The sequence below is a fragment of the Poecilia latipinna genome, unplaced genomic scaffold, assembly GCF_001443285.1.
Source record: "Poecilia latipinna isolate Pla-1442-1.1 unplaced genomic scaffold, P_latipinna-1.0 Scaffold1173, whole genome shotgun sequence".
Taxonomy (NCBI): Eukaryota; Metazoa; Chordata; class Actinopteri; order Cyprinodontiformes; family Poeciliidae; genus Poecilia; species Poecilia latipinna.
Window position 1 is genome coordinate 17,992 of NW_015113789.1, and position 22,643 is coordinate 40,634.

The 22,643-nt window shown below is 38.0% G+C and overlaps 1 protein-coding gene and 1 long non-coding RNA gene across 3 annotated transcripts; both read right to left on the reverse strand.

Annotated features, from left to right (window-relative positions):
- Positions 1 to 6: 6 nt before the first annotated feature.
- On the reverse strand, positions 7 to 4,073 carry LOC106960276 (uncharacterized). Of its 2 annotated transcripts, XM_015053296.1 has the most exons (4): positions 3,851 to 4,073; positions 3,687 to 3,742; positions 2,522 to 2,872; positions 7 to 2,383 (listed from the first exon to the last, which is right to left on the reverse strand). In XM_015053296.1, exons 1-4 carry the CDS (start codon positions 3,874 to 3,876, stop codon positions 483 to 485), a joined length of 2,334 nt encoding a protein of 777 aa, XP_014908782.1. In that variant the 5' UTR covers positions 3,877 to 4,073; the 3' UTR covers positions 7 to 482. The 2 variants fall into 2 exon arrangements, with proteins under 2 accessions (XP_014908782.1, XP_014908781.1); XM_015053295.1 differs by having other exon boundaries at positions 7 to 2,872.
- A 5,431-nt stretch (positions 4,074 to 9,504) lies between these two features.
- On the reverse strand, positions 9,505 to 11,405 carry LOC106960278 (uncharacterized). Its single transcript, XR_001427536.1, has 2 exons — positions 11,202 to 11,405; positions 9,505 to 10,987 (listed from the first exon to the last, which is right to left on the reverse strand). It is a non-coding gene; the product is annotated as an uncharacterized LOC106960278 (long non-coding RNA).
- Positions 11,406 to 22,643: the final 11,238 nt, after the last annotated feature.

The window sequence follows — 22,643 nt, forward strand, 5'->3', positions numbered from 1 at the left end:
AGAGAGTAGGTTTTGCCATTTTATTTGACAAAGGGCAACCTTAGATCCTGTTCCTTGCACTTCAGGTTAACCTGCATTGCCTGGAAGAGAGGCATCATTAGACACGAGATTCAATTTACATTTAGGTTCAGAAATGTAAGCAGCATTCCCTGCATCATTCTTTGGAGAGTCTTTGGTTTATTTTTAAGCCAGCAAAAGTCTTGGGTTTCTCACATGCATTTTACTAAACCAGAGCCATGAAGTGCAACTGCTTTAGGTTGACAGGGCTATTAAACAATACTTCCTGTTGAACCAGGGTCACAGCAGAATGTGATGGTGGGAACCAATTAGTGATGATACCTGGAACAGTTCATTTTGAAGCAGACATTTTATTAAATATTTAAATGCGCAGAAGGAAAACGAATGAGCAGATTGCACAATTTAAGCCAAAGTTCAACATGTTCATGACCTGACCCGAGTGTATCGTCATAGCTCATAGATCATCAAAACTGTTTGTGTCCAACAGGGTATTGCTGGAGCTTAAAGCCATTTTGAGCAGGCTGGTAGCTTGACTGAGTAAAAATGCGGTCAAAACTACTGTAAGGAATAGAAATAGAAGTTGCCTCTGCCTTTGGCGAGTAACTAACCCTTTGTGGAAAATTTGCGTTCTGTTCATTAACACATTCATCTACACCGTCGATGCAAGGTACTTGACTGCAAGGCTGAGATTCTGCATTTGGGTAAGGGTAGCGAAGGTCTGAAAAAGACCCATCTTGGCCAAGCCTAGAGAATGAAGATTCACATGGGGGTTGTACATTAAAGGATGTTTCCGCAGAGTTCCCAGTCTGGTACGTCTGCCCAGAGACAAAACCTCCATTAGTGTCAAAGGGTTTCACATAGTAATCTTTTCCCTCTTGGAAATGTCCAGGGTCGTCTTGCTCAGGAAGTTTATTTTGAACTTTATATCCACTTGGCCTACTGTGTAGACCAATTACATCTTCAAAAGTATCATAAGGTTCTTTTCCACTGTTGTACTCATGAAGATAGAGGGAAGAAATTGGTTTCTGCCACGTTTGTGGCCTTTTTGCAGGAACAACTTCCAACATGGGAGAATTAAAGGATGAACTGCCATAAGCGAGCAGGCCGTGAAGTGGACCTGAATAAATCTCAGCATTCGTTTGGAGATGACTGTATGGTTTTAAGGGATCATCATGGGTAGAAGCAAATCGGCTGGCTGAAGGTCTAGGCTGACTTTCCACATAGCTGTTGATGCTGGGCTTCAGGGAACTGTAGAAACTTTGAAGCCTTCCAGATTGCAGTGGTTTTGGCCGGACGGTTTGATATTTGCCCTTTAAAGGTCGTGTAGCATCAATGAGATATTTTGAAATCGCCAGGACTGGAAAACGTGGCTTTCCAGTCTCTGAATCTCTTGGAAGCCAGGATGAGAAGCTTGGCTTGTTGTCTGTAGGTTTGACAGCAACAGGCTCATAAGGAGGTGGCCGCTTCCGTTTTGGTTCTAGTTCAAGATTTAGGGTTGGCCATTTCCTTTCAGGAAGCCCCGTCTTTCTGTGGTACCCAGCATCATCAAAGCCCAAAACTGACTTTTTTAATTCACTCTCAGGTGATTGTAGTTTTTTTGCCTCCATGTAACGAGTCCAAAGAGACTTAACATTTTGAGGTCTGATAGTCAAGTACCCACCACCTTTAGTGAGGTTTGACAAAGTTTTAACTGGGAAAGAAAACTCTAGTTGTAGGGAGGGACCTGCAGAATCTTGTTCCTTTTCACCTTTTTGATCACTTGTGAAATCTTTGACGTTAGCAGGAACAGAAGTAATATAACCGTTTTGGGGCAGACCAACACTTTGAGAACCAACACCGACATATTTGTTATCTTGAGATCCTCTGTTATATTGCAGAGGAGACAAATTTAGCTTTTGTTTGGAATAAGGCTGAGCTACGTCTTCTCTTGTGTGGCTTGTTTGGGCTTTGATGAGACCCAAACGTTCAAGATACTTAGCAAAAGACAAAGATGGCGGTTTGGTTGAATCTGGTTTTTGGGGTGGCAAACTCTGCCTGGCCGTGGGATTATAGTTTCTTTGTGGGGAAATTAATTGCCATCTTGAAGAGGTCAGTTTGCCATTAGTAGGTGGGGTGTAAGTTGACCCACCTGGCTGCTGCAGAGTTTGCTTGGGTCCAGTAGCAGGATAGTTAGACCATGTTGAGCCCAGTTGCTTTCTGATTTGTTCACCTGCTGTCTGGCTGATGGCGAGAGGTTTCACTTCAGTATGAATGGAACTCAACCGTTTCCCTAGATCTCCATAACTGTTCTGAAAGATATTTCCTGGGCTTTTGTTTTCAACAAACTTGCCAATGGCTTTTATTGGATTTGAAGATGAAGCTGGAAGGGGAATGGTAAGGTTGACCTGGAAGGTTGAAGTGGGAACACCATGGATGTTCTTTTCAACATTTCGATCCTTTTTGGAATCTCTCTCAGGGCTTTGAAAATCGGAAATGCTGAGGCCATTTGGTTGAACATTTGGTTTACTTTGGAGTTTGGGGCGAGTTTTGGTGGGAGAGTCAGTTTCTTTCATTTGATCGAGTTTATAAAAAGGGAGATCCAAGCTGACCCTGAAGCCTCGAGGTTGAACCAAAGGGTAGTTTCTTTGTGGTCCAGGTTGGACTGGAAGGCTCTGTGGCCAAAGAGGACGTGGAGTTTCCCTAAAAGTCTGGCCAAGGGTCAAATCATTCACACCATTCCTTTGAGGGTTTTGTCTTGTGTTGATCAGATTATTCTTCGGCTCCCTCAGAGAGCGCACATAATGCAGAGGGCGGCGGTAACCAAGTACTTCCCGTTTCTGTCCTCCATTTTGCCATGCTGTGTACCCAGTATTGGCTGCAAGAACAGATCATGTCAATATTTTGTGTACATTTACTTTGTTATTTAGCAAGGCAATATCAAATTGTGGCACACAATATTCAATATTCTAGGAAGTCCTAGCAAATTCTTTTTTATATACATTCAGAGACTGATTGGAGTATTGATTACAATCTTGGCAGGAGCAAAAAAGAAAACCCCAAAAAACAATATTTTATATTGCAGACAAAAGTTATGGTGCAGTGTAAATATTCAGTTATTGTCACATTTTTTGAATATCAAGTCACAGAGAGCACTGGTCAAACTAAAGTAATCACAGTGGTTTCACAAAAAGTTTCAGAGGAGTTGCCATGTTTCTAGAAACAATAACACCACAAATACCCATGGAGTGGAGCTTGCAGATCAATTTAACCCAAATCTGAGTGTGGATGCTTCCAAAGCCAAACCTTAGAGGCACCAAACTGGTCTAGTTTGCAAATAAAATTCATGCAAAGTAGTTTCATCACACAGAAAGGATGACTACATCAATATTAAGCATAAAGCCAAAATTTTTAGTCAGATTTTACAGTCATTAATTTAGAACAGTATTGGAATTTCACTTTTGCATGACATGGTTTGCATGTTTAATAAATACTCAAAGATGACTTACAAGTCAGTTGATAGCCTACTATTTCAATAGGGACAAATTGCTAAACACCTTTTCCATGTGCTTCAGGCATTGGCTAACAGTTTTAATGGGATTTAGTAGTTCAGACTGTGGGTTAAGAGGCCTGAAACAAGTCACTACTCATTTTACCAGTTTCACATGTTTCAAAAGGCAAGTCAAACTTACCTCCTGGCAAAGTAGAGGCATAAATCACTTCCTTTATTAGGCAAAGCATCAATATTCTGTAAGAATTGAAAGGACATTTTTCCAAATATATCACATTTCAGCCTAAAGTATTGAGCAATTACTGGACTCAGTAAAACCAGTCTGTTCTTAAACAGATTTGTTACCTTGAAATCATGAAGCCAGCAGTCATGACTGCTGCAGCGGCACTTAGCAAGCCTCCTCTAAAACTTTCCAGCTACAAGTGCACAGCTGCCCCGTCAGTTTTGCTCCAACTGGAAGATAAGCTCAGGTTTAACCACCATTCATGCCAACAAGGACTTGTGGAAGTTTTGAAGGATACCAGATTCCCATTCTAATAAGATGAGAATCAGAAAGGACAACAACAACAAAAAATAAAAGGCTCACACAGGTGTAGCCAGTTAGCGTGATTGCTCTGGCTTACGGTGGATTTACTGCTTTCAGAGAAGTAACAAGGACAAATTCGTCATTTTAAAGTCCTACATTCTTGGGTCTCAAGTTTATTTTTCTCCCACAAAAGATAATTTGTTCATGCTGAGCCTTTAAAAACTCAAATGTGTGGAAAAAGATGGAGCTTTACTGACCACAGTGTGAAACTATTTTTTTATGTATTCTCACAAGCATTTTTTTCCAACCACAACAAGAGTCCATCCCAGTCTGTAAACATTCATCTTAAATAAGTTATTTCTTTTTCTATTACTTACTGCATTTTAGGAATTTGTGGATAGAAAATATGTTTGGTCATAAACCAATATTTAAAAACTTATTTGATTGATAGGATATTTTATAGCTTGTTTCCTCCCTCTTTACTGAGAAGAGGGTCATAAAACACCACTTAGGAGCGCTTAGGAGTGGTGTTTTATGACATTTATGAGCAAGCCTCATTTTCATCCATTAAAAACATTCAGCCCAAAACAAAAATATAGATTGCCTAACTATAAATTTTATCTTTTACACTTTGTTTATTTTCATAAACAAAAAAAAGACTTAATGAATTTCATAAATAATAAATAAAGACAGTTTTGCCCAGTCTAAATAGTTTAGATATTGTAGAATCTGACATTTTGCAAAAATGACTTGGCAGCGTGCCCTCCCAGATAGAGCGCCAGCACCTTCCTGAATTCACACAGGCGTCCAAATAAGTGTTATCAAGGTGGAGCTCACCAAACCAAGATAAAAACAGACAAGCAGGACTGACCAAGGTCATCAACACATTTCAGAATAATTGGTTTTCTGCTTGGAAAACCAACGTGGAGAGGAGCAGTTTAAGTTTATTCATTCATGAGTCTTCCTACGCAAGATAAGACCTTTTAAAGTTTCTCAGACCTATATGTAACAAAGAAGACATGGTCAAAAATGAAAACTAACTTTTTTATTCAGTATGTACAGCAAGGATGAAACTCATTTTCACTTTGAAACACTTCAAGTGCCCTTAAAGTCCTGGCCTTGGCAGAATGAATTGCTTAAAATAAGAATAAATAACTATCTCTCCATTTGAAGAGTACTTTGTAAAGTTAAATATTTAACATTTTTATAATGTAACTTGTCACTATACAGACAATTGCTTTGATTGATAAATATTTAAGTACATTTTCTATTTATATATCTGTCTGACCTCAAGTTTAGAGGGTTACATCAAAAACACAGGGTGGGCCATATTAGGCCACGGGCCTCAAGTTTGGCTCCTTATGTACAGTTTAAAAGCGTGTTCCATCTTCTGATAATGAATAAGGTACATGCAGTGTTGAATCTTGTGGCCCATTTTAAGTCACAATCCCAATTGTGTCAATAATGCTGTTAAAAAAACAGAATCAGACAAGTCTTTACAAAGCCTTAGCTGCAAACATAAATACCTCAACTCTGAATATCACAAAATAACTGAGAACCTAGTTATAGACCTTTAATTCCAGATAACTCCATTGTCCATTGAAATTAAGTGGAAGAAATCAATTAGGTGTACCATAACTTGATTTCTAAACAAATGTCACTCTTTGAATTTTTAACTACAACTGAGAAAGTGAGCACCCTCCAGCACAGATGAACCTGAGCAGTTTACTTTTTCCTGGCCAAACTGGTAATTTTTAAGCGTTAATTGCTTTTCTTTTTTTTCTTTTTCTAATTGTTGCTGAAAATGTGCTATATGAATAAAGTTACCTAACCTTACCTTACCTTTTCTGAAATTATCTGAAGATTGCCTTAAACCGGGAAAATTAAAGCTTAACCCCTTATCTTAGTGAGAGATGTGAACCTTCAGGTTTCTTTTACCAAAGTAAATACTGGCTCTTAGAAGGTACTGGCCTTCCAAACTGAATGGAAAAGCATTGAAGATAGGGCAACAAGTTCCCCCTCATGTTTAAAGCATCCTTTGCTCTTATCTTAGAAAGCTGGTCAGGATGCCTCCTGGACGCCTCCCTGGTGAGGTGTTCCGGGCACGTCCCACCGTTAGGAGGTCCCGGGGAAGACCCAGGACACGCTGGAGGGACCATGTCTCTCGGCTGGCCTGGGAACACCTTGGGATTCCCCTGGAGGAGTTGGAACAAGTGGCTGGGGAGAGGGAAGTCTGGGCCTCCCTTCTGAAGCTGCTGCTCCCGCGACCCGAGCCTGGATGAAGCGGAAGAAAATGGTTGGATGGATGGACTTTTGATATAATGAAAATCCAAAATTCTATCAAAATGTGGAATATAAAATAGGACATAAGAAAAAAAATCACTATGGAAGTGTTTAAATCCACACAATCGTAAGGTTTTATAAAGATGTCTCACAAAAAAAATAAATAAATAAAAAAAAAATAAACAAAAAAAAAACAGCCAGTGGCTGCCATGCCCAAGTATTTCAGTGGAGTTAAAAAAAAAAAAAAAAAACACACAAGGTTGAAGCAAAACCCCTTTGAGAGTTTGGATGAGATTCACAACAAATGCTCAGTAGCCGAGGTCAGTATTTTGATTGCCACTGCAAAAATAAAAAATAAAAAGGCATTTCAAGGATATGGATTTCAAATGTCATTTTCCTTTTACCAAAGCCACTCTGCTACCAAGAGGTCAAAAATGTCAGACCTCAGCTAAGGAGAAAGGGGACTAGACTAGTGACACAGCCGTCTCAGATAAAACTAAATTCAGCAATTCAGATGGAAAATTCATCCATCTGAATTGAGAGAAGAGTAAAGAGAAATAAAATTTCCAAACTACTTTGGTTCCTGTGTGAAGCTTTAACAGTCAAATGAGCTGCAGAACCATGCCATCTACTGGCGATGGTCCAAACAGCAGCAGGCTACCAGGAGGTTTGACAGCACTTATTTCTTCACAAAAGTATGGAAGCCCATTTCCGCCACTCTGTTAAAAAAAAAAAAAAAAAAAAATCTCATTATTTTGAGATAGTATCTCATAATAATGAGATAATTATTATTATTATTATTATTATTATTATTATTATTATTATTATTATTATTATTATTTTAACAGAGTGGCGGAAATGGGCTTCCATACAAAAGCCTCTAGGAGATCTTGATTTAATTTTTCAGTGGAACTGGATGCCTGCCAATACCTCCAAAAGTACTAATACCTGGTATAATGACAAGGGCACCAATATGTCTGACTGGCCAGATCCAAACCCCATAGAAATCTGGATAATAATGCCATGAAAGAGATGAGAAACCCCAAGGTACTGCTCGCTGCAGAGCCCCAGGGTAATGGCCTCCATGCCATGCTGCACTGATGCAAAAAATGTCCAGAATGCATCTTTGATGCATTTATTCTACCCTAGAAAACACATCACATTGTGCAATAAATCTCTACACAAAGTTTTACATTTTGTCTTTAAAGAATTTTGCTCTCATTGGAGATGATCAGGATGCACGTCATAACTTTATTCAGCATAATGTTTAATACAAGCCAGACCTACCCGTTACAAATATGGAACCATAAACAACTTCTTTCAACAAGTATGGAAGCCCATACAGCAGCAGCAGCCTAGAGAGAAATTGTAATGTCACTTCATCAGAACTGTTTAAAAAAAAAAAAAAAAAAAAAAAAACTCTGCATAACATTTTGAAAGTTGTATTAAAATGTATCTTTGAATGAGGAACCCAGCAGACAAGGCTGCAGCAGCTGCAGCTCAAACTTTCCATGTGTTTGTGCTCTTGCGGTAGGTAGACAAATACTGTTTGCTTCTAAAAAACAACAACAACAAAAAAACGCACAACTGAAAAAATCCTTTGTGCATGAAAAAATGTTGCTGTTTGCCTTGGAGGGCGGTATTGAGAGGAATGTTTTAAAACTTTTCTGTCAGTCCTGAAGATGGCAGCAATACAACTTGTACAGACATTGAACCCACCAAAGAAAAAGTGCTGCAGGTCACCATGATATGCTGCAATATGATGTAATGTTATTTTTCACAAAAAACAATGTGTAAACAGAATGACCAATACACTTTAATTGTCTTGATAATAAAACCAAGAATCTTTTCATCATAAACAACTCCTGTGGAAATTTGACATCATCCAGCAGCACAAAGTATTATACTCTATCATACTCTATATTCACTCCATTTCTTATTGTGTGCAGTTTAAAAGTGGGAAGTTCACCTAGTGGAGATTAAGGATTGAGAAAGAAAATGAATCACAGTATAGCTGCAGTCAGTGAGTGGCCAAACCTTCAGATTTCCATGATCAGAGGCTGCATGGATCACTAGTCACACCAAGGTCAGCCAATGGTGGATCAAAGATTGATCACCAGCCTTGGTCATGCTTTCTGCTGGGATGAGCTGAGCATGCACCATTCTGGCTGAATGATGATGATTTATAGCTTTTGGGCTTTCACTTGTTTATGTTCCTTTCTTTTATTTGTCAGTTGATTTACCTCTGAGGAGATGATGTGTCCACAGTTTTTGAGTTTTCTGTTTGATTAATGGGACAGATTTAGCTAAGTACAGCTCTTACATATCAACACAGATTGGTAGCTGGTGCTAATATGTCTGGTTACAGACTTTCTGCTGGTTTTGTAACGCGTGTTACACCAGCTAAACCAAACTTCCTTCAATTTGACAATGACATATATAATGTATCACATACAGGAAACGAAAATGTGCTTTAGATAAAATGTAAATGTATGACAAAACTGGAGAGTTTTTTTTTTTTTTTTTTGTTTTTTTAAGGATTTTATGTGGTCAACCACCATAATGTGGAATATAATTTTGGAGGGGATCCTCATCACAATTTTCTGTGAAGGGAGTTCAATTCAGTAATGAGTTCAATTCAGTAATGAATTGAACAGAGATGTTTGTCACTTCAGATATCGTTTTGTAACCAAAACCTGCTTTGGATATCTCTAGAGCCTTCTCCCTGATCTATCTGCTTTGTTCCTTAGTTTTCATGATGTTTTATTTGCTGATGATCTCCAACAAATCTGTGAGATCTTTGCAGAACAGCTGGCATATGATGCCAAGATTAAATTGCACACAGGTGGGCTCTTTTAGTGGATTATATGATTTAGGATACACTTTACTTTGCTGGATTTATCTGGGAGTATCAGAGTAAAGGGAGCTGAATAGAAATGCGCCGATTCTCATTTAAAACACTAAAAAACTTTTTTTTTTTTTTACTTTCAACATCACTATTATGGAGTTTATTAAAATGAAAATAATTGCACTGTTGAATTCTACTTGTAATAAAAAAGAAAAATGTTTCTGAATTCATTTTCTTGTTAATGACACTGCTATCTTTTATTTGCTCTTAGGAAGCTATACACTTTCCAAAGGAGAAATGTGTATTAACAGAGAGGAATGAGTGTAGCTTTGACATTTTGTCTGTAGTTTTTTTGAAGCAGTTTAATCAGTATTTTACATAAAATGGACACATCTCTGCTATTAAACATAATAGCTGCTATTTTATAAACTGAAACACAAATCGTTAATCTCAAACACAATGGGTGAAATGTTACTCCATCCATCCATCCTTTTCCACTTAATCTGGGGCCGGGTCGTGGAAGCAGCAGCGAACAAAGAGACCCAGATTTCCCTCTCCCCAGCCACTGGAGCCAGCTGCTCCAGGGGAATCCCAAGGCGTTCCCAGGCCTGCCGGGAAACTTAGTCCCTCCAGGGTGTCCAGAGTTTTCCTCTGGGTCTCCTCCCAGTGAGATGTGTTCAAAACAAGTCACCAGGGAGACATCATGTTTGCTAAAACAAAAGGTCAATATGGCAGTGGCACCAATGACCATGAAAGGATTAAACATCTGTGAAAATGAATGGAAAAAAAGAGGTAGAGGGTTGTAAAAACCAGCAGGGGGCAAACAAACACCAGTGTCCACATCAATTCTTATAGAGTTCGAAGAAAGACATTCCTACTTTACAACCCCAACCAACATCCCTGCAGACATTTTAATCAAATGGTTCACAAGTCATTATGAATCATTGTGTCATTTTAGCACATTTTACCCAAGTCTCCACACTTCAAGGCATTTTTAGTTTTAGCACAAAGCTAAATTTTGATTTTTTTTTTTCCCTGCAATGTTTATACAAGGACTAGTTTAACCTTCCTTTGAGAAATTGAGAATGCAGCTTTTGGAGTTACATTGGTTTATTTAAAATCCTTAATGTTAGATATTAGGTCAGAGAATTATTAAAGTTGTAGATTGAAATACTTTTGATCCCACAAGAGCAAAAAGCTGGCAGTGACAGTGATGGGGATGATGATGATCAGGGAGGTGGGGTCGTGGACAATAGTGCAGACAATAAGGAGGAGGCAGCCGTTTAGGGTGGTCAGGTTCAGGACAATGTGGTGGCCAGCAAGGATGTTTTGGGGGATGTGGGTGTCCTTGATCTGGAGGTTTCGGTGGATCAGATTTCTTGCAGCTCGTCGGCAGATAGGGGAGAAGGTGTTCTGGGCAACGGGGTTTTGCTAAATCTGGAGGACATCTGATTTATAAAGCTGTTGCTGTAATTGCCCAACCTTTCTACTGTAAAGAGCAGGCACAAAACAAAGGGACTTATTAAAGGACAATAGTTTATAACAAGACCAACTTGATAATTTGCAGCCATAGCCTCTAGCTTAGCACATATACTCAAATACAGTCACTCTCCTGAAGTTAAAAGTTATAACAGGAGCTCCTCAAATCCAGGCCTTAAGGGCAGGTATCCTGCAGTCGTTTTAGAACATACGACACATTTGGCAGTCTTTCACTAGATGTGTGACGCAGGCACATCCAGTAGTTGTAGGACACAAGACAGAGGTCTGAAGTTAAAAGACCCCTGGTCTGTGACATTGAAGCTCCTTTGAGTTCAACTTTGGAGTTCTGCAAGTCAAAAACAGATGACAATATGAAAAGATTTACCTCCAAAGGTAGCTGAAGAATAGCTCACCTCATTCAGCAAGTAGAAAAAAAAAATGCTGAGAAGCCAAAAAAAAAAAATAATAATATATATATATATATATATATATATATAAAATAAGATCTCAGGTCAGCTTTTTATAATAATTTAAAGAGATGTTGGGTTTAAATTCCATACCTCAGTATTGAGCATCCAACAGATATGACTGCACCAGCTCTCAACAACAGGTGCTGAGTTGGTCTGTGGCTCTACACCACACCAGTGTTGACAAGCAACACCACCAGATAATCCAGCCAAGGAAAGCCTTCACACCTCAAGGCAAAGAAAGCATAATATGCTTTTGCTTTTATGTTCTTTTCACCAGCAGGTGGCTCCCAGGTGTTATCAATCTAGCAACTCAGTGGAAAGTTGAGCTGGGACAGGAAAGCCTGCTGCTCACAAATGGGATCACATGGTATGCTTATCTTTTGCAGGAAGTGCTTATTCGGTCCCCTCCAAAGAAAAATGATCAGAGAGGAGGACACATTTCTTTGCACCTTCATGGATTCTTTCTGCTGTGCAGTTTCATTAAACTCCACAGAAGAAGAAGTAGTCAAAAAATTTTCTGTATGAAAGTTATACTTTCGATGGGAAAAAATCTTAAGTTTAGTGTATATGAAACTGGAAAACACTGACAGCTTTACAATAAAAAAAAAATCCCTTCTCACCCTCCACGGGGGGTCTCGTTTTTCATCCTCTGAGCTCGGGTCCTCTACCAGAGGCCTGGGAGCTTGAGGGTTCTGCACAGTATCTTGGCTGTGCCTAGAACTGCACATTTCTGGAAGAACCACAACAGGGGTTTATTTGTTTTATATTGTTTTATATTTATTACATTTCCTTTTGAAAGACCTGCTACTTTTCCTTAAATAATTAACATTATGAAGTGTCAAAATTATAGGAAAATACTGTAAATGTCAAAAAAAATGAAATCAGAGAATAAGAAATTAAGAAAGTAGAAAAAAATACATATTGCAGTATAAGTCCCAGAACTGACTCTCAGCGTTGGACTCTTTTTCGATCTATGTTGGTAAAGAACTTTGATGCAACACCTTTTAAAGGGGACATAGAATACGAAATCCACTTTTGTAACCCTTAAACACATGATTTGTGTACTTTAAGTGTATAGGAGTGCAAAAAACAAACAAAAATAAATCGAGATGCTGTAAAAAGCTTCTCAGAACAGAGATAAAGGAGGGGTCTGTGGAGCCCTCATTTATCCCCTTTATATAGGTATCTAGTCCTATATATAAAGTATGGCCTATAATTTATATAAGCTATAAAATAATGAATTACATTTAAAGCGAAAGGATGTAAAAGCATTATACGTCCACTTCAACACATACATACTCGTTACTGATTGAAGATTTGTGATAAGGAGTGTTAATCAAATGCTACAGTGTTTTCATACTGATCTAGGTAGCTTCCAATAATTGGAAACAGGGAATTTCTGTTTGGCTACCAGTTGAAACAACGGACCTCTGACTACTTGAATGACATCTGTTTGTGCAAAAGAGTGAGGAATATGTGTGAATTTAATGAGAAAAGGTAACCACATTTGTAAGAGGCGTCTTCTGGTCTGCTGGGTTTGTGATGATAACTGAGTGCAGCACATTTCCTTAAGCAGGTCATAGCAATCAAGGAAATCTGTAATTGCGGAAGTAACAAATATCCTATTATTTAATTTCTGCTGACACAGGTCACTTCTGTTCGCACAGCAATGACCTGTGCAAATTAAAAGTATGTGAGGTAATTCTCGCTAACAATATTAGCTATATTGATTTTGCTTTCATATATTTATAAAAAAAAAGTAAATTCTTGACCGCTTTTGCCAATTTTATGTGCTGCAGCCATATAACTTAGAAGAGAATGTCAAATGACATTAATGAGGTCATGTGCAGAAGTCATGAGAAATTAATATCTTAACTTTGGAAGACTTGTCTGTACCATATCATCGTGCATGAAGAGAAAGACACTGTGACTTTGAAAGCGAGCCAACATCTAATTAGGGAAGTTTTCTGTCATCTTAAAATACTCCAAGAATTGTTTAAGTGAATGTTACTTTATTCATCTCCATGTCACTATGACTTCATCAGCGTGACACAAGTCCAAAGTTACATAAAATGAAGATTATGTTAGTTGGGGATGATGAGATGAAGGGATGAATGACCTTGATTTGGTCTTCTGGGGAGAATGATGGAGGGCTTGGGAAGTGAAGACTCTGCGTGGGGGTTTGGTCTTCTGGAAACGGTTCCTCTTATTTTCCCCGAGCCAACATAGGACCCCCCAAAAGAGTCTGATTTAAATTGAACAGAGAAGAGAAATCACTGAGGTTGTTGCGGGATGGATGAACGGTAAGCCTGGGATGACCAGCGAACTAAAACTTGAGTCGTCTGATTGGAGATAGCCTGACTGGATGCTGAAGAGGTGCAGTGAACAGATAAAGCTATTATTTTTGGCCAAAATGTACATATGGCACATGGGTATAGAAACATTTTCTCATTGTCTTCTTCTAGGAGCTGTACTGCAAAACCCTCTGTTTGTTGTGACTTTTAGAACTGGCATTGGTCTCAGCAATTAGCGAACAAATCTGTGTATCTGAGCTAACATCATACAGGTTGAAATGAGAACAAATGAAAACTTGAAAGATACCAAAATGTCGCATAGAGTGCAAGTCTGCCCAGACTGCACAGTTGTACGCTCTGTGTGAACAGTCTGATGAAGTAAATTAAATTGAAGTCATTCAAACTGTAAATTACAGAAGCTAAATGTTCATGATTTCCCCATGCAGTTTAGCTCAGACAAGAAGTCAAGTTTTGTCAATGCACTCACTTAAAATTTACCACCAAATGTTAACAACACAAGAGACCTAAATATACATATTTTTTTTGCTGAAACTGCACAGAACAAGTCAAATAGGTGCCATGAGAATTCTGTCTGAGGCACAAGCAGAGAGCTAACATCAAACTGAACCTAATAAAGCTTCACTGAGTCAAGCCCCCTGCTGGCAGCTTGGGAGCTGACAGTCCATCCTGGGAAAGCAAGTGCTGTCAGACACAGGTCACAAATGAGACGACCGCTTTGTCACATTTTGTTTTGCGATCACCTTAGATTTCTTGACCACAAGACACGCAGAGGGCAGGGTGCTGTTTGCTCGGGACTCAACATGTCAAAACTTTCTCGTTCAGAGTTTTAGCCTTCAGAAAAATAACTAGGCCCACACAAAGAGACACATTTAGCAGGGCCTATAAACATGTCAGGGTTCTCTCAGGTGGCTGTGTGTGGAGGAGAACGCTCCCTTCACTGTCACTATCAGAGATCTCAGCTCCTGAATTCTCCTCAATAACCTGGAGGGGGAAGGAACCCTCAGGCAAATGAGGGATTGTTGCTGTTGAAAAAAAAATTTGAGACAGGTCTGGTGTACGCATCTGCCTATCAAGCAAGAGTTGGCAGGTTTTTTTTTTATTTTTAGTTTTATAACATAAAATGGAAAAAAAAAAAGGGGGATTAAATTTTCTCTCTTTTTAATAATAATAATAATAATAATAATAATAATAATAATAATAATAATAATAATAAAAAAACTAGAAAGGAAAAATAAATATACCTTATTGTCCATGAGTGTGGAAATTCAGATCTGCCAGCTGCAAAGTCATAGTGAAGGAAGCTGTGTGATTCACACAGGTAAAATATAGTAACAAAAGTAAGAAATGGAGACTGTACAGTCAGGACAGGTCTAACATATGAGTAAAAAATATTGTAGTTATTAAAAATAGCATGCTCAGATTCAAAGAAACAGATAACTGGATAGGAACATTTTTTTTTAGACTTCTTGTGCTCAAGGTGGTAATTAAAAAAGTGTTCACAAAATACATAAATAACAAAATATTTATTAAGAATAATTTTAACAAATAAAACAAAAATATTTTATTAAAATACAAGAGTGAGGAAACAATGGAAAAAAAGAGCAAGGCCTTTTTCAAACAATAGAAAAATCTTTATTAGTATTTTCATAATTCCTGGCTTTTTGCTGGTATTTTCACTATTTATCTTTGATGATGAGCGCAAAGTATTAGTAGTTGCAAGCGCTCCCTGCCGACACCCTGATATTTTGCTTCCTCTGCAGATTATCCATGTCTCCAGAGAAAGATGTGCACTTTAAGCTTTGACATTACTTGTAGGTTCTTTATTTCCTGAACATGTGATGATTAATGTGCTTTTTGTATGTCCTGGAAGTGTAGAGGTGTTTCCATGTTTGGTAATAGTGTTATAATAGGCCAAGTTGTCAGTCAAACCTTTGTGTTTGGGCCAAATGTTCGGTTAGTGAAGTGGATAATTATCTAGTAGAATCATAATCATTACTTGTGGGAAGCTGAAGCAATTACTGGGTGGATTTTCTGAGAAGGTTTTATGCTTGACAAAAGGCATTCTCTGCTGCAATTGGCCACTTTTTTTAAGAGTCTGCTATTGAATAAAGCTAGCAATGCTGCTCCATTTGCCTTTTCAGCTGATTTCATTCAGAGCTTATGGATTTTAATCATTTCCAAGCCCCCACCTCTTGCAAACTAAACAGAGAAGAGGGGAGTCAGACTATTTTTTTTTATTTATTTTACTTGATACTTACTTGCAAATGGACTTTTTAGGACATTGAAGTCTTTTAAATCCATGCAGAAATATGGCTATTAGCACAGCTGAATACGAGTTTAGCTTTTCCAAAGTCAATATAATTCAGTATTTTAATTCTGAAAATACTGAATAATTTCAATTAACTAAAAAGTGCTTCACTGAAGTACTATTTCAAGGTTGCGCACACTTATGCAATCAGGATAATATATATATATATATATATATATATATATATATATATATATATATATATAAAAAATTCAGGTTTGTTTTATTTTCTTCTGACAGATTTTGTTGATTTAAAGTTGAACTGTAGAGAAAGTCTGTTACATTGATGGTGCAAAAAGTACCTTAGGGATATTTAAGGGCATTTTTTTACTTCACATAACCTGGCATTTCAAACAGTTTGTTGTGGACCATGAGTTATGTAGATGAGCTTGCATTTCACCCACCCTACATCTGACTGAAACAGCTAAAACAAAAGATTCCTGCTACCCACTGATAGTCACACTTGACCAAAATGTCACCTCTCTGAAACACTACTCTGTCAGGCCTGGAGCCACAACTGCTTTATTCAATCAAAAATTTGGCTTTTCTGTTAAAAAAAAAAAAAAAAAAAAAACTCCCAGCCTTTTGCTGAGGTTTAAGAGGCTTAAAATCTTCAGAGGATGAAGCGAGATGAAAAAGTGCGAGATGAACCCTCAGAGTCACACAAGGTTAGGGAGATGAAAAACACAATTGAGGTAAAACTCTGAAACCGAATCCTTGTCTCAAGCAACAGCAAATAAAATAAAATAAAATAAAAAAACTCAACTGTGAAAAGTTTAAAGCATAGTCTCAAAGAAACATTTTTTTCTACCCCTATCCATTCTTCCCGCTGCGCACCAGAGCTTCACCTCAACTGACAGCTCTTTCTTTTGAAGTGACATCTTGGAGCCGAGTAACCATTTCCGTCTCTTTTCTGATCTGTTTATTTGTTCCTGCTTCCCTTTCAGCCTCGCCATTACTTTCCGGTCCCTTATTTGCGGCGCTCATTCTCTGCAGCTTTCTGCCGGTTTCTCCCTCTTAAATGCGGGAGCATGTCATGCAGAGTGCAGAGCGTTATCAGCATCTGCTCTCGGTGTCATTATGGAGCCCAGCAGCTGAATGGCAAACAGACTCTTTACTATTCTATGAGCACATGGAGCTCCTGTACGCCGATCTGCTGCAGACCACATAAATACTGCAATAAATGTAGATGGTTCAAGGTTGGCGTTGCCGTAACACCTTCGGCAATAAAAAGTCGTTAACAAATTAAGCTTTTATTGCAAATGTAGTAATCTTAACACAGAAGAAATTGCACATATCTGGACTTAAATCTAAGGGCACTTTTTAAGAAGATTAAAATGATCAACACATTAAAAAATAAATAAATCAATAAAAGTTGATGGTGCCAAACTCACTGACCTTCTCCAGCAATTCCTATAAAATAAATGCAACCCAAGCAATATTTGTAATTGGAAACTCTCCGTTTGGTGTTGATTAGAGTGTCTCAGAAGACTCTGGATAAGTAATCTTTCTTTTTCCCTGGGTTGTCAACATGACATGACACAGAGACGCACTTATCCACACTTCTAAGTGCCAAAATGCTGCTGGGATTTTAACTGTAATTCACTTTTTATTAAAGGATGGTGCCAATTCAAAGCACATGCCATGTCAGGCACTTAAATAGGAAACAAGAAAAGTCAATTTGATCCAATCATACCTCCATTCCAGTCCATCTTAATTATCAAACAATGCAGTCAAGTTCATGTCATTATTAGTGATGGATTGGCTTCACACAGTCAGCTGTTTTGGCACCCAACGAAGATTATAATCTGCAGCCTCCAAATGTTGCACTACTTCCAGATACAACTTATTAAAAAAAAAAGATCAATCAAACAGCTGCAGCTGATCCAGAATGCATCAGCTCGCGTTCCCACTAAAACAAGGAAGACGGAGCAGATCACTCCAGTTCTTACCTCCTCACAATGGTTCCCTGTAGCTCGGAGAATAGACTTTAAAATGCTGTTAGCTTATAAATCTCTGAATGGTTTATCACTACAATACATGAAAGATGATCTGCTGTTGTTGTATCAACCTTCCAGACCCCTCAGGTCTTCTGGTCCTGGTTCTGCTCTGCATTTCCAGAATGCAACAATTGGTCAACAATTGAATGTAATGTTTCAGCTGCTGACTGCGTGTCCTCTATGAATTTGTATTTTCGTGTTTTTATGGTGTAAAGCACTTTGAACTGCCTTGGTGCCTGAAATGCGCTATAGAAATAAACGTGATTGATTAAATGCATTTTATTTAAAAAGTGGCTTTAGGGCAACACAATGCAACGAAGGTAAAATATCAACTTAATATCAATATCAAATATCAACAGCCCTAACAAACAGAAACACATCCTATATTTCAAGATCAAAATATGAGACAAATGTTTAATTTATCAGCTGATGAAATACAATATTGTTTTAAATATGCTATCATGAAATGTTTCAATGAAACAATGAGACCTGCACAGACATAAAAAAAAAAATACCCAACTTACCAGAGATCATAAATATGTGAATAGCTCTGTTCACTGACTGTGCACCTTGTGAACAATCTGTGGGGAAGAGAATGTCAGCAGGAAATCTTTATGCACAAAAGCAAAGTTAAAAAAAGAAACCGAATTTATTTCAGGCTCAGGTTGGGGGACAATTCCCCTTTGATTTTAGTCTTGCATCTCAGACTGAATTTAAATAGTTCATTTGGAAATAAAGAGGAAGAATCAGAAGCCTGAATCTAATTGTCCTCTATCGATTTCAAGAAGACGTGTTTGACTAATCACTGCAGGAGCCACCACTCTGAACATGAGGAAGGGCATATTTTAGTCTCGTTATAGGATAGAGACAGCAACTCTATCCCACCAAGCAAAGTCTGACGCGGTGAAGCAGGGTTTCCCCTAAATAACTACAAATGAGGAGATCAGGAAGGCATTTCAATAGAGTCAGGTCTTTGTGACTTTCAAAAGAATCAAGAAATAAGAAATGGAGGATTTTGTTTTTCTTGGCAATTACTTTTTCACACAGGGTGAGATTGATTTAAATTTTGTCCCTAAAATCAAATTATAATACAAAAACTGCATTTTGCATTGACTCTGATTATCTTATTTGATATAAAAATAATAAAAAAGTTAAAACAAAAGAGATCTGGAAGGAAGAAAACTTGTCTGTTAAGATGAACTGTACTGACTGCACAGACTCACCACAGACTGCAACAACATAATGACTGCAAAGTAAAACAATAGATTGCTCAGAATCTGCATCTACAATTTAATGCATGACTAAAGCGTACCCACAAATGAATGCCTTGCTTGGTGTTAAATGTAATTTGTGTGTGAATTTACACTTGCATGAACATGCAAAATTATATTTTAAAGACTTAAAACTCGATGAAACAGACAAGACTGCCTTTACTCGAACCCCATCGATGCCACATCTGTGGCTATGATGAAAAGAGCTGAATGACTGCAGAGAATGTAACCTTGCAAAAATATTAAGTGAATCTGAGGAATTTAAAATGATTAAGACTCTACAAGAAGTTGCAGAAAAGAGATTCAGTAGTTGATAAATATAAACGCAGTTTGTTGTGGCTTCTACCTGTGGTGAAAAGTTGTTTCTCTGTGCTTTCCTCTTTGATGTAGATGCAGTATTTCAGCTAGCTTCCAAGCCAGGCACCCGATTGATAGTGGGGCAGCATAGAGCAGTATAACTGAAGGAGATGTTTATGGATACAAGGAATTGAGTACAAAGCCGTTTTCTTCTTTCTCTGACTTATCAAAACCTCAAGAAAGGTTCAACTCTTTGACAAAAAAAAAAAAAAAACATCTACATATACCATCACCCCCTTCAAGTCAGTATTCAGTGAAAGCACCTTTGTCTGCAGTCATGACATGGAGTTTTTGTGTGTGTGGATACGTCTCAATCATGTTTTTCACATCTATGTAAACAGGAGACACAGCATGGAGGATCCTTTTAATGACTATAGTGACTAAGTGTAAAAACATTGGAGCAAGAAACAGGAGAGTCTGATTAAGTTAACATGGGAGAGCTGTGAGAAAGTCTGAACTGAGGCACTGAGGGAGAACCGCTGGGGACTTTGCATAGAAACAAAGTAAACACGACAAAGGAACTCAAGGGAAATAATTGAACAAGATGACAAGATGAACTGAAACTGGAAAACACGTGGATGAAACAATAACCATGAAACAGAGCGCGAGTAAACAAAGGAATCCACTAAGATACCTTATATATTTTCAAACAGCTATGCCATATCAAGGTTTTAACACAACAACAATGTAGGTTGTCATATTGTTTCTAAGGAAACAGTGTAACACTGCATCACTTTTAGAAGCAGTAATTAAACCCGCAACCATCGGCAGCCTTGCTTTTCTAGTAATGAGTTCCCTCCTTTCAGGCGAATTGGACTGTCAGAGTTAACGTGAAGCCGGAGAAAACAGAGAAGAATGCTGGACAAAGAGAGCGAGAACGCCCACAGACTCGGTAGGTGAATGCTGAACGCTCGGTGCCGAGTCCTTGAGACTGAGAAAGCAGCTGAGCACAGTCAACTCAAATGTGACAGCGAAGGCAACCCCATAAACTAAGTGCTACTTTTAGAAAGTCCCTCAAGCGCAGTTCAGCCCCTTGTTTAGGCAACCAATAACACATAATCGTCCCCCTGGGATCATGCACCTGCGCTAAGGGAGCAGGGAAAATAAGAACAACATCGCTGCAAGTCAAATGGAAAGTTACTGATCACTGCTTGAAGCATTTCCTAATACCTGGTTACATAAGATGCATTTATTTTAGCTGAAATGGATTTCTTTGAAGAAGTTAAAAAGGGCTGCAACCCCTTTCAGTTTCCAAGGACAGTGAGGCTCACATTTTTCTTTGCATTTGCCGGTCTCTTTGAACCCAAGTGCATTTGTGTTTGGCATAAAAAGTGATCGTTAACGCTCAAGTGTGAAACATGTATATTAGTGTGCAGTACCTGTAGAAAGTATGCACTCCCTTGAATGTTTCAACCTGCTTATTGCTTTTATAAATCAATCATAATGAACACATTTTTTTTTTTACAAAATATGATAACACAACCCTTAATGTTAAATTGAAATCAGATGTCTATAAAATGACAATTAAGTAAAAATATTCCACAAAATAAGGGGTTTCATAAATATTCTCCACCTTTAAGGTGACTGACCTCATTTATCGAAGGTCCAGACAACTGCAGGAAACATGAAGACAATACAACACTCCAAACAAATCAGAGAAAACATCATTGAAAGTCATCAGTCCGGTCCTGAAGGAACTGAATATTTCTTGGAGTTCAGTTAAATCCTTCATCGGGAAATGGAGGGAATAAGGAACAAATCCTGGAACCATTTCTGTTGCTCTGCTGCTGAATGACATGTATTTAGGGTTTTCCTTCATCGTCACAGGTGATATTTTTATCACATCCTCCAGGTTCACATCTCAGTGCTGCTCATACTTGCTACTAATGGAGAGCGTTCAGAGTAACAGTCGAGGAAAACGAGGGCTGAACTTTCTTGGGAATATTTCTTCTGACAAACTGAGGTTAGCGCCTAGAGACTCTGAAAAGCAATCAGTTTGCATGCTGCTGCAGAAAGAGCACTGGGCTCCGAAGACATTACATCCACCTATAGGTGGCTTGTGCATGAATCAGAGTGTTTAAGGCATAATACAGTATGATGAGGAAACAGTTTTAGCCATGCATGCTTGAGAGCTGCACCCTCAATCTGCTGGTTCACTATAATTTCCCAAACAGAAATATTTCCCTCATAATTAAGCAGTTTTGTGGGGGAGTGGGGAGGGCGAACAGAGGCTAGTCTCATTCATACGTAGTAATATCACTGAGTTTATAGATATATTCATTGTGTTAATAGTATCTAGTATTTAAAGCAAAAATAATTAGCTCCCTGAAGAATACTGGATGGCTTTGTTAAAAGTGTGTAGCAGAAAAAAATATTCACGGATTACTTTACTTTGCATCACTTACTTATATTTGCAAAGAATCAGAATGTTGTTTCCAATAATGTAACCAAAATAAAAGTGAAATATTTCACCAAAATGGGATATCTATAAAGGTATTATAAGATTTGATTGTGTAAGTTGGGAAGTTTTTTTTTTCTCTTGTTTTATATAAATGTAGAAACTAGATCATTCCAGACATCGTTTCTATGATTTGTATGGTTGGATGACTGAGGAATGAGCTTTTGAAATGAGTTCGCCAGATATAAACTCCTCAGGAGGGTACAGTGGTAGACTCATTTACTTAGGTATGTATATTGTATCAATGTTAAACTACCCATACCGTGTTAAAAACAACTTGAAACATTGTTCTCTCTGCAGATATTACGTTTTGTTCTTGATCATTTCGGAGAAATCTTCACCAGAGCCAGATGTTAAAATGTGAAGCTGTTTAAAATAAAACTGACAAGTGAAAAAAATTACCTTCACTTCTTACTTCATATTTCATCTCAAGTTAGCAAAAAGCCTAATGTGCTTAATTCCAATCTTTGCTCAACCGGACATTTAATCAGTGCACTAATTAAGCAATGTGGGCGAAGATAACAGAAATGCCCCTGTTAAAAAAGAAAGAAAACATATAGGTGAGCTTTTACTCACTGACTCAAACTTTTCAATTAATATTCCCCACTCTGAATAAATATACATAAATATGAAGATGCACTTCATATTTATATTGGAGTTACTGCATAAAAACCATTAATAATCTGTGAGAGCTGTGCTCCGACTGTTGCCTTTAATCGAACAAGAAGGACTTTATGTCCTTTTTAAATTCAAATAGCATTTATTTGTACTAATAGCTACCACAGCTTTTACAAAAAGCGTGATAAAAGACCAAATTTGTTAA